Source organism: Myzus persicae, unplaced genomic scaffold, assembly GCF_001856785.1.
Source record: "Myzus persicae strain clone G006 unplaced genomic scaffold, MPER_G0061.0, whole genome shotgun sequence".
In the NCBI taxonomy this organism is placed as follows: domain Eukaryota; kingdom Metazoa; phylum Arthropoda; class Insecta; order Hemiptera; family Aphididae; genus Myzus; species Myzus persicae.
This window is the reverse complement of record NW_019100871.1, coordinates 1,079-14,587: the sequence shown is the minus strand read 5'-3', so window position 1 is coordinate 14,587 and position 13,509 is coordinate 1,079. Positions and strand designations below refer to the sequence as shown.

At 30.4% G+C, this 13,509-nt stretch overlaps 1 protein-coding gene across 1 annotated transcript; it reads left to right on the top strand.

Moving 5' to 3' along the window:
- The first annotated feature begins 6,192 nt into the window (after positions 1–6,192).
- Positions 6,193–12,943, top strand: LOC111026541. The gene is made up of 5 exons (XM_022304640.1): positions 6,193–6,541; positions 6,782–10,111; positions 10,319–10,776; positions 12,180–12,220; positions 12,334–12,943. Exons 1-5 carry the CDS (start codon positions 6,193–6,195, stop codon positions 12,941–12,943), a joined length of 4,788 nt encoding a protein of 1,595 aa, XP_022160332.1.
- Positions 12,944–13,509: the final 566 nt, after the last annotated feature.

Genomic DNA, 13,509 nt, shown 5'->3' with positions numbered 1-13,509 from the left:
TTTAATTTACTATGGTTATTACGTTGATCGATCAAATTTAAATTTAAAATTAAAGATATTACACATAGGTTGTAAAAAAGCATTATTATTTGCCTTTTGGAAATGTCATTAAATAACAAAGCTGTGCCGCACAATTATTCACAATGAGACTTTTAATTTCCGCACAAAAATATCATGTTGTTATACTAGTTTGACTGTTTATCACTTAACAACGATACTCAGTGAATAGAACGTACCTATTAAATGACGCGTATTTTTGTCCTGGGTGTTGTTGGCAGTCCGTGACGATTAGTTATCGGATATAGTTTTCCGAGTAATTTTAATCGCATCACATGGTATACACGTTTTAACATTACTACATTATTTAGTACTTAAATTGAATTTTACAGTCGTTCAGATGGAAATTAAGTCTGAAAATTTATTTTATAAGCCTTGTTACAAAATATTAATAAATTCAATGTTCATGAATGCCTCCACATAAGTTTTTTCAGCGATAACTAGTAATCTGTAACAAGATATTCATTATAAATAATTTATTAAAATTGTATTGCAAAATGCAAATCAAAATGATATTAATTATTATTTAGTTTAATAAAATAAAGAAATACTTTTAAATTATAAATTGAAATATGTTCCTTGATTTTTGTAATATAATTATTATTAAAAGCAATGTCAAGTACAATTAGTTGAATAATAAAAAAAAAGTTATGTTGTATCCGAAAACCACATTTATAAATAGCTATTTAATTAGTCTTCCAGGCAGATTATATATAAATTGTCGTCAGAAAAGTACTATAGATGTATAATGAACAAATATTTATAAGCCTCGATTATTTAAAAAGAATAAAGAACATTATAGCTTAGCATATTTATTATTTATGTTAATTTCATTCCAAATCTCTTAAGTTAAAGTATACGTTAAAAATAATTCCTTTGGTAAAAAATAAAAATCACTTAAATGTTTTGTATTCGCCCGTAAACCAAACACATTTTGTATTACATATTACATTTCTGTGCACCTATACTAGTTTACGAGAAAAAACAAATAACCGTACTATTGATTTATATTTTATTCTAGATACTAGACAATATCTTGAAAAAAAAATTTGCGTTGCTCGCCCGTTTGATCAACAATTGACCCAACGATGATGAAATGTTCGAATAATATTAGACGATTGAAATAAACTTCCACGGCAAAATTGAAATGAATGTATTTAAATTACTTAACACACGTTCAACAATAATGCATATAAGTAAAATAATAAATCGCAAACCCGACTGACGGCCATTATATTGTTCGACAGACTTGATGAGAAATAAATAATTTGAAAATAAGCTCTCTTGTATAAATTATGATGTAAATATATGGAATCACATTTCTGTGTGACAGCTATAAGTATATATATTATGCGATAGCGACTAGCGTTCTGTCCGTGGCCATAATCGTACTAATTTATAAGACTATAGTCATTAGTATTTATATACTAACTACGATGTAATAGATTTCTTATTCTCATAATATCTCTCTGACAGGTAGACTGCCAATAAAAGCCTTAGTTTTTGTTAATTGCCTGCTAAATAAAAATAATTGATTGAGTAGGTGCCATAATAAATTGTTTTCTCTCTATATACTATTAAAACTGTGAGACACAGGCTCATACAGTTAAGTGTCTCCTTAAGTCTTACATGAAAAAGTAGACGTAACATTATCTACTCAATATAAGAATCTTTATTTTTTCAATGCCATTGTAAAAACAAAATAATGATAATTTCTAAGAATGTTATTGTTGTATAGGTACCTAGTTTATAATATTATTATGTTTTAATTACATGCCTACTACTCAAATACCTAATAGCAGACGTAACTGTGTTAATAAAAAAATGAAAGAAACGCAGTTACTGGCTAGACACAGTTATCATCTATCTTGGTGTTAAAATTTTTCAGTAGACTTAATGGTTCGTCCCCAAGCCAAATTGTTTCGTAGCAAATGTGTCATTATTTTATTACTTTACAGTATAAATGAGATACTGACCACTTGTATTTTTTTTTACGTGTTCAAACTTTCAACATTATTGAATGGGTAGTTTTTGATTTATTTAACTTTGTCTATTTAGGATAATGGATCCATGATAATGAATTCGGAAGATATTGAAGCTATAAATATGATTTGAGACTTTTATTAATTAATATTAAAATGTATACATATTTATTACTTGTAAAATGGTTCAAATATAGTAGTAAATACTTGATCAAAACGCATTTTTTTATATTTTTGTAAAACTATTTTTAAGGACTATTATCTTTGGCATAAACATTTTAATAACTTCTGAGAAACTAATCGTCCAAATGTTGAATTCTGCACCTACATTAAAATAATCAAACGAATTATACTCTAAAAAATGTATAGTAAGACAAAGGTTCTGATTTGAATAACATAAGTTCGCACCAATACATGACCCTGCTTAAGTATGAAATAGCTGCATAAAATCTTAAGAATTTGAAAACATGATATTTAAATAGATATCAAAAAACAATTTTAAAAATCAGAATTTTCATTACCACAGTAAAAATGTATAGTGAGCATGCTTGCAGGCAAATCACACTGGATAGATTTTAGGATTCATTAAAAATGTTATTATGAAACAGGCTCGTGACTAATAAGTAATATTACCATAAGGGTACCAAACACTTTTCATCAACACATCAATAATTTATTAAGAAATAATTTTTTACTACGAGAAATAAACAAAAGACGGATGAGAAAGAAAAAAATAGGTAAAAATATAAAGTGAATCGAACGTAGGTGTTACCGTGGATCACTATTATTATATATTTTTATACGCCTTAGTGGCTAAGTATTATGCGACATACGTTTTATTAGAAGAAAAAAATGTATAGGTTCTATTATTGCATTATTAACAACAATACGTGTTTACTATGTAAGTACGTGGTACCGTATTTTCGAAAGCGGAGAGTGCATACCGCACCTATGATTTCGGCATGTCGGCTACAAACATAATACCTACGTGATTCCACGATAGTTCCCCTCGGGTTAGATGGGAACGTTGTTGTCCGCAATATTTTGGGCCCATTTCGCGATCAGCACCGCTTTCAAAACTAATGGGGAACGTTATGTAAATCCCGGGCAGTCAGAGTCGTTCCTAAAACAAGGGAATTTCCGTAGATTAGTTTTGGTCGGTTCGTTTAGACACGGGCCCGGGTGTCGGTGTTGTGACTCAGAAATTATTAAAGTTCGGGCGGTGACGACACGGGCGAAACTCCTTTGTCATATTTTAATAGCGGCGTTAAAAAAAACCATTAGTAAGTTGCCGGAATAATTATAGAACAAAAGGTTCGACCGACTTACATTAATACCTTTTTATTGCGTTTTGTTTAATTTTCTAAATTGTTCTTGGTGAAATTACACATTAAGTATTCGTCTGACGCCGAAAAAAAGCAATAATTAGCCGGTGTCTTCCGCAAGACACTTTCAGAATAATTTTTTTTTTTCATTTTCAACTCATCGTCGACAAAGCAACCGAAAATATAAATGAAGTTTGTAAGAAAAGTACAAACAGAGTACTCTAAAATTCTTACCGAGTTCACAAAAAATTGATATGTTGTGTAGGACGAAGATAAGTACCTACTACACATAAACCAGAACATGACGTGTTGATAGTTATAGTCAACCTTAATAATTGCACTTGGGTAAAAATAATTTATACATTGAAATGAAAACGGGAGGAACCCACTTCTAATATTACGTTAAAATTAATAACCACAGACAAACAACGTTTGAAGTGAATGACAATTACTAATAGTAAAGCTGACAATGAAACAATTTAAATAATAGTAACGTCGCAACTGTAATAATAATATTATTGTTTAATTAGGTTTATGCATGGAAAACATATTTTAACAAAAGCCAAAAGGAGATACAATATTCTAAAATAGTATAATTATATCACGAGTTTTTCGTGATATTAATATTTTATATTCAAGACGATGAAAACATTACGTATTACACAGCAATATAAGTATACTATTGACCATCTGTTGGGTGAACAACGCATAAATGCATCGTAATTTATAATTTATAATGTTTAAAAAAGTTTTGAAGTTGATGCAACGCAAATAACGATTAAATTACATATTAACTGATTTTCATAAATCTCCATATTTTTCCTGTGTATTTATCTTATAATTTTTAATTATAAATATTTATATAATACTGAACAATATATTCTTAGAATTTGACTTGTGTTGATTTAAATGAATACTATTCCTCAGTATTTCGATGAACCACATCAAAGTCAATAGCTCTAAAATTATCAATATATCATTGAAATTCAATAACACAAACTAATAACGCGTAATTTAAGTACATTAGTATAATACATTTTGCAAGTACACACAAGTTCAGTCATGATTAATAGGTACATTTTACATTCAAGAGGACTACACATATATTTTTTGTCTCCGTCTTACATGATGTGTGTAACATACCAAATTCATGTTCAACAGATCACGGTCAGGTTCTTTAGCTTAAAAAATAAGAGTGAATCGACCAATAATGAAACTTGATGGTAAGAACATTATCTGCATTTGTATGTGGTATTTTCAGGGCCGTATTTAAGAATTTGGCGCCCGTGGGCAACAAAATTTTAGCGCCCCCCCCTCCCCGCCCACTTTGCTAATAATTAAATTTAAAACTAGTTGGTAAGTATTACTAATAATACTAATTTTAGGTATTTGTGGTGTCTGTGTTTAGTATTTAAGTAAAATTATAAGAAAAAAAACTAAGCAAATGCAGTGGCCTGGTAAATATTATTAATATATTTAAAAATGTAAAAAATAACAGAATATAAGTAATATACTAATAAAATATAAAATAAACATAAAATATACAACATATTATTAAATACATTATAATACCTATATAAAATATATAACATACTATCAAATTCCATATAATATATAAAATCATTACTTTTTAAATAATTTTTTATTCTGCGGAGTGTAGAAAAAGACCTTTCGGTTGAATAGTTGGAGGCCAAATTACAAAGCAACATTCTTAAAGCTACATCAACATAAGGAAAAATTGTAACGAATTGTTTTTCTTTTATAAATTTACTCATGTCTAATAGGGTTTTAGGAGGGTTGGTGGTTAATTTTAATACACTTTGAAAAATTTTTTTAAACCAACGAAGTGTATAATGAAGTTATTGTATTAATGTAATTTTAACTAAATTAATATTAATCATTTTAAAAATGTATTAAATATAACTACGAGAGCTAGATTATAAAACATAAAACTAATACCTAACCGACAGTTGCTAAAAACACTTACCTTTTATTTCTTTTTTTGAAAAAAAATCAAATATTTTTGGAAGTTTTGAAATATTATTTTCAATTTGCAATTTTCTTTTTATGTTTGCAGCTCCGCTAAGTTTTTTTTTTTTGATTCATTATATATCAATAATAAATATATTAAGTATAACTATATAAGTATAATATATTTTAATATGAATCTTATAAATGAAACTTAAACATAGTAAATCAGTTTTGCTGCGGACTTCACAAAACAGCACTACAGAAGACAGACAAAACACAGTACAATTTTGACGATATTCGATATGATCATAGACAAGTATAGGAACGATCAACGAATGAACGCAAAACAATAAAACTATATTATTCTTATCGTATGATGGCCGATGGATATGGGTATCTTTATCTTTATCTTTATATATTATTAAAACGTGAGGCGATTTCTTGTGACAGTTATATCTGAAGTTCTACCGGGCCGATTTTCACAATTTTTTTTTTAAACGAAAGTACTCGGTATGTAGATGAGCCATCAAAAGAGAAAATTCCAAAAAAATAATTATTTAAATAGATATTAGAAGCATAAAGTTTGCCGTATTGTTACATAGCGATGCGCGTTGCTTGCCGTGCACACACACACACATCTTTAGAACCCCCACTACTCCTACGTCTGCTGCAGAACTGTCGTAGTGTCGTCGTCGCGCGTCGGCAGCGATGTATTATTTCATATTTGGCATTAACGCATTGTGCACTGTTACTGTTGTGTTATCGTCGTAGTGTCGTCGTCTGAATCGTCGTCGAAAAACCCAAACAAAATATTACTATTATTTAATTATTATTTTATTTTATTGTTATTATTTAAAATGGAATATCAATTAATTCCAATACCAGGCGATGGAAATTGTTTATTTCGTTCCGTGTCACATTTAATATTCGGCACGCAAGAAGAACATCGAAGTATTCGATTAAGAGTGGTTAACTTGGTGGTAAATAATTGGGATGTGTACAAAGAATTTGTCATTGGTGATCTTTCGTATAGACTACCTATTTATAATTCTAATGATTACGAACAGTTGATGAGCCTAAATGGCGAGTATGCTGGTCACGTCGAACTTGAATGCATTAGTCGACTTTATTCAAATCATACATTTCGTGTGTATAGATCTAATGATCTTAATGAATTTGTAGATTATGGTTCTGGTGTTACAATGTGTAATTAATTTTTTTCTGGCAATGGTGACGCAGGACATTATAGTGTTTTAGTTTTTAGTAATAATATGAATATTCAAAATTCATTTATCCTACCTAAAGAAATAACTGCAAACACTAATAATAAGCGTAAAACACATTCTTTAACTGGTAGACGAGAAAGAAAAAAACATAAAGAAACCCGGAATCACAGTGTATTATTGTTTAAATTATTTTATAAATGCGCTTTATCACATAATATAGTTCACGTTACTCCCTATAATTTGGGTGATTTAACATTTAAATGCGAGCATTGTCATTCGTTGCACTTTGAGTGTGAAAAAACGACAAGAGGGCATTTCAGTTTATGTTGTGGTAATGGCAAAATATCTTTACCGGAGAGCCGTTTGCCTAATGAAATATTTGATTTGTTTGTTGGTGAAAATGATGAGTCCAAACATTTTAGAGAACATATACGTCAATATAACAGTGCGATGTCATTTGTCTCTTTTGGTTCTCACATAACATTACCATCGGGGTATGGGCCTTATTGTTTTAAAATACATGGTGATATATATCATCGTATTAGTTCCCTTTATCCTAGCTCAGGCCAAAATCCATCGTATGGTCAATTATATATTTTAGACTTTGCTGAAGCAAACAAAGTTAGATTAAACAAATCACAAAATATATTACTTAAAAGTTATATACTTGATAAATTACACAATGTATTATCTAACATAAATCCATATGCTAAATCGTACAAACAAATGCATGAACTAACGGTTCATGGTGGGAGTTCAACTACTATTAATATGATTATGCGATTTTATCATGAACCTAGAGAAGATATCCGTAGGTACAACGACCCAACAGTTTCTGAAATCGCAGCAGTATTTGAATCTTCAGATGGCGCACCTCCTTCACATAGACAAATATCAGTTTACCCAAAAAAAGGAGATATACAAAGAATTGATTACGACAGCATGCACTGTGACCCTATGACTTACGTTTTAATATGGCCGTACGGAGAACCAGGCTGGTATATAAATATGCAATATAATGGTAAACGTAAAACTGCCAAAAGATGCAACATTTCCATGCGTGAATATGTATGTTTTCGAATGGCAATAAAAGGTACTCCCCCGTGTGGTAATTTTAATCCAGTGCTGAGCGCAGGCAAACTGACTCAACAACTGATCGTTGATTATTATTGTCGTATTGAAGGTGATAGATTGAAATATATTAGAAATCAGCAATCAAAATTAAGAGTAGACACATATTCTGGCTTAGCAGACGCTTTACGAGCAACGGCAAACGAAGCCAATGTTAGAGTGGGAAAATTGGTCGTATTGCCTTCTTCGTTTATTGGAAGTCCTCGAAATATGGTACAGAATTACCAAGATGCCATGGCAATAGTAAGGAAATTCGGTAAACCAGATTTGTTCATTACATTTACCTGTAATGCTTCGTGGCCAGAGATTACTACAAGCATTCATTCATACGAAACAGCAAATAACAGACCCGATATTGTTGTTCGTGTATTCCATGCAAAAGTTGAACACTTATTAAAAATAATAAAAACAAAAAAAATATTTGGTGATGTGAAAACTTACATTTATACAATAGAATTTCAAAAAAGAGGATTACCTCACGTTCATTTGTTAGTAGGCCTTGAGGATCATTGTAAGTTTAGAGATGTTCAGGATATTGATAGAGCTGTGTCCGCAGAAATTCCTGATCCAAATCATGATAGTACATTGTATAATTTAGTAAAAAAGCATAATATACATGGACCTTGCGGGAGTCTAAATTTAAATAATGTTTGCATGGAGAATGGAAAGTGTAAAAAAGAATTTCCTAAACAGTTTTCAAGTGTTACAAAAGAAAACTACAATGGTTATCCTGTGTATATGAGAAGAGATAATGGCCGAACAATAAGTAAAACAGTGAACGGAAAATGTATTGATATTGATAACAGATACGTTGTCCCATATAATCCCTTTCTGTTAAAGTATTTTGAAGCTCATATTAATGTTGAAATTTGTGCAAGTGTCCACAGTGTTAAATACTTACATAAATATATTTATAAAGGTCATGACTGCGCTAATCTCCAAGTAACTGTCGACCAAACATCAGTGAATTATGATGAAGTGACCACTTATTTAAACACTAGATACGTTGGATCGTGTGAAGCAGCTTATAGAATATTTTCATACAATATGCATGAGCAATCACATACTGTAGTACGACTCGCCGTACATTTACCCGATCAACAACAAGTGTATTTCACCAATGATAATGCAGCAGAAGCATTAATGCACGCAGAGTTGAAAAGTACTACACTAATAGGATGGTTAAATTTAAATAACCATAAACAAACTAAAAGTCCATATATTTATCCCGAAACACCTATGCATTATGTTTGGAATGGAAAGCAATGGAAAAAACGAGTTAAATATCAGCCAGTCATTGGCAGAATGTACCATGTATCGCCTTCTGATAGTGAACGGTATTATCTAAGATTACTTCTACTCCACGTTATTGGTGCTAAATCATTCGAAGACATTAGAACATATAATGGTAAAACATTTCCTACCTTTAAAGAGGCAGCTAAACATCGAAATTTGCTATCAGATGATTCAGAGTGGTATCGCTGTTTAAGTGAAGTATCCATTTTTCAAATGCCAAAGCAACTTCGACAAATGTTTGCATATATATGTATTTTTCAGAGACCTTATGACACTAACGTTTTATGGGAAACATTTAAAGACGCAATGAGTGAAGACTTTATACAAGTTTCAAATGCCACTATTGCTTATGCAAAAACCTTATCAGATATTTCATTAACATTAAAATTGCATGGTCAGACATTGAAATCAATCGGTTTACCAGAATATGATGCTGCTATTATAAACAGCGAATCAAATCAACAAGATACATTACCATTATCAATTCAACATGATTTAATTGACAGCGCAAATCAAGAACAGCGTGATATTATAAGCACTATTATGAAATGCGTGAGCCTTGAAAATACAAGTGTTCCTAACGCATATTTCATTGATGGACCTGGTGGTACAGGGAAAACATTCGTCTATAAATGTATCATTAACAGTTGTATAGAAATGGGTTATGATGTAATTCCGGTTGCTTGGACTGGAATAGTAGCAATGTTGTTACCCGGAGGTCGCACAGTACATAGCCGATTTAAATTACCTTTGATATTGACAGATACTTCAGTTTCATCATTGAAGGTAAATAGCAAAGAGGCATCAACTATTCGAAAATCAAAACTTATTATTTGGGACGAAGCTCCTATGGCAAGTGCGTATGCGTTAATGGTTGTCAATCGATTATTAAAAGATATAATGGAAAACGACGTTTTCTTTGGTGGGAAAGTTATTGTCTTAGGAGGAGATTTCAGACAAGTTTTACCAGTTGTCCCACATGGCTCAAGACAGCTTACAATACAAAACTGCATAAAAAATTCTCCGATTTGGCCACATTTTAAAATTCTTAAACTATTTAGAAATATGAGAGTAAACCAAAATGAAATTGAATTTTCCAAGTTTTTGTTACAAATTGGAAATGGTGAATATCCTCTAATAAATCCTGATTCGGACGAATATTCTATTGAAATTAAACCATCGTTATTATCAAAAAATATAATAAAAGACGTATTTGGAAATATTATTTTTAATTTAGAAAATGTGTCTATTTTTTCACAATTTGCAATTCTTGCACCTAAAAATGAACATTGTGATGAAATAAATAACTCAATTGTCAATATGTTGCCAGGGCCAGAAAAAACGTATTTAAGTTTAAATACAGTGTCAAAAGACTGTGACGATTTTTTGTTTCCGACAGAATTTTTAGATAGTTTACATTTAAGTGGTTTACCACCGCACAGTTTAGTACTAAAGAAAGGTACTATTGTAATACTCCTGAGAAATTTAAATGTCACCTCCAATCTAATGAATGGCACACGATTTATTGTACGAAATATGAACGATCATTCTTTAGACTTGGAATCTATAACTGGTCAAGGAACTGGTCAGCGTATTTTATTGCCTAGAATTGATTTGACCCCGTCAGATTCTACTCTTCCCTTTTCATTCACCAGACGTCAATTTCCGATAAGAATAGCTTTTGCTATGACAATAAACAAAGCGCAGGGTCAAACATTGGATAAAGTAGGATTGTATTTACCCCAACCTGTGTTTAGCCATGGTCAACTTTATGTTGCCATGTCCAGGGTTAGATCCTTTGAAAAGTTAACTATACAAATACTACCAAACAACAAAAAAGATACAATGAATATAGTTTATAAAGAAATTTTATAACAATATCAATACATCGTTGAAAATCATTTGTTTATCAATTGTTTTGATTTGGGTGAAATATTTACAGTTTTCTATATCTTTTCTTATATCTTGCGTATACCTATCTATAAATTAATTAAATCTTAAGAAATTAAATTATTGTCCATTATATGTTTTTCCTTTACATTAATTGCACATTATTCTAACGATGTATACATAAAAGTATGATACATCTTTATATTTATTTATAATATACAATCATTCAAAGATATGTTTTTTCCCACCGTACCCCGGCAGCGACGGGTAATTCAGCTAGTAATACTTTAATTGTTGTTCTTAGCAAACCGTAAATACTGGGGGCCTATTTACCAGTGATATGGGAAATACGGGCCATACCGATACGGCTAAAAATAAATAATATCCGCCGTGACCGTGCTCGGCACTCGGAAGTCGGAGGCCGTTGTAATATTCCGTGGTTGTAGATTGGGAAACAAATAACAATATTATACATTGTACAATTATTGTTAATTACCTAATATTTAGTATTTTGTATTATATATTATATTTTAATTATTAAAATAATGTATAATTTTTCCGAAAACTTTTTTTATAGTCTCCGTAAAAATTTTGTCGCCCCCTTGACATATTCCAGGGGGGCTATTGCCCCTCCGAACCACCCCTTAAATACGGCCCTGGGTATTTTACAATAATTCAGTTTTTAAGCGAGTTGGGAGCATTTTTAGTTTACACTACCTATCACAAATACGCAAAACTTGCTAAAAAATTTAACTATCGTAAAAAAAAACCCACATACAAACACAGATAATATTCTTATCTTCAAATTGCATAATAGGTAAATTCGCCCCAATTTAAAAACTTAAAAAAAAGCTAAACGTGATCTGCTAAGAGTATATTTCCTATGTTATGCACTAATTATAGACACCGTGCAAGTGTGTACGTAGCGCTCTTGGTGGACAACAACTGCATTAATTGGGGGGTAAAAAGATATTGTGCTATTATCATATTTCATCAATTTTATCATCATCTAACGACAGAGATAACCGTAAGTTCGTTAATCCGTGAGTCGTGATCACGAATTAAGATGTACTAATAATTAATACACTAATAAGTAATAATTAAGGTATATCTTAAATCGTGGTCGTGATGAACGTTTAAATCATATAAGTTATACATTTAATAATATAAAATTTAATTATCATATTAAAATGAACCAAAGCAAATCAAAAAAGATTTGTTGTGTGGTGAATTGTAGTAACACTTACAAGAACACAACAAATATATAATTCTATAGTTTTCCTAATAAATCTTATGAAAAGGAATTAAAAGAAAAATGGATCAAGGCTGTTAATCGAATTGAGTGAGTACTATTACTTTTTTTTATACTAATTAATTATTTCAATATCTTATTATTTATTGTAATACAATAGAGTACCTGTATTATAAATCTAATGATTAACTATGGTATTTTAGAAAAAATGGAAAATTATGGATCCCTAACCGTTATAGTGTGATTTGCAGTGCACATTTTATTGGAAATAATCGATCCTCTGATCAAAGAAGTCCTTCATATGTCCTTTCCTTATTTCCACAATTGTACAAAAGAAAAATATGTGATGCAACCCAACAAGAATCTCGATATCATCTTATTTTAAAACGTCAAAAAAATATTTGTGATAGCGCTGTTCTTAATCCTAATGATACAAATGAATGTTCTACGAGCCAAACAAGTCAAGTTCATACTAATAACATATTTTCAACCTGTGATATTAGTACTCAAGTTGGATTTGAAGTAATTAACACCAATCAATTTGTATTTGAATGTTCATTTTTTGATAAAAACAATGTTAGTACTCAAATTACTTCACAACATACTATATCTTCTAACAAATTTCAAGACAAATTTATAATGAAGGCTGATAAATCTTGTGGTCCTGAATCAATTAATACTAGTTCGTGTTTATCTTGTGACAAATTTCATGGGTATTATTCAATTAAAAATGAAAATGCTCTAAAAGATTTGACTGGCACAACATTTAAAGTATTTGATTTATTATGTTCAATGATTCCTAAAATTTTTTAACAGTTCAATTGATAACAGAAATAAATTGTTGATATTTTTAATAAAAATTAAACATTGTTTAACATTTGCAGCAATAGGTGTTTTATTTAGTATTCATAGAACTACAGTTAGTAGAATATTTTTCAAATGTTTGGAAATATTAAGTTTAAAAACTAAAAACTTTATTTTTTGGCCTAATAAAAGCACAATAAAAGAAACAATGCCTAATGCATTTTTAAAAAATTATCCTAATGCTCGCTGTATCATTGACTGCACAGAAATCAAAGTCCAGCAGCCACCTACAATCGAGCAAAGAGTTTATATGTATTCACATTACAAAGGGTGCTATACAGTAAAATTTTTAGCTGCAATTACTCCAAGTGGAGCTGTTTCTTTCATTTCAAAATGCTATGGAGGAAGATCTAGCGATACATTCATAACTAACGACTGTGGATTTTTATTTAATCTCGAACCTGGCGATCAAGTTTTATCTGACAAGGGGTTTCCTGGTATAAAAACTAATGTAGAAAATCAAAATGCAATATTAGTCATGCCCCCTATATTACATCATGGTAAGTTTACAGAAG

Bases quoted from the DNA above. Each gene is read 5' to 3' on its own strand.
- LOC111026541 (XM_022304640.1), top strand. From the start codon at position 6,193: ATGGAATATCAATTAATTCCAATACCAGGCGATGGAAATTGTTTATTT. The intron at 6,542-6,781 runs GTAATTAATTTT...CACATAATATAG, and splicing joins TGGTTCTGGTGTTACAATGT to TTCACGTTACTCCCTATAAT. The intron at 10,112-10,318 runs GTGAATATCCTC...ATATGTTGCCAG, and splicing joins TTTGTTACAAATTGGAAATG to GGCCAGAAAAAACGTATTTA.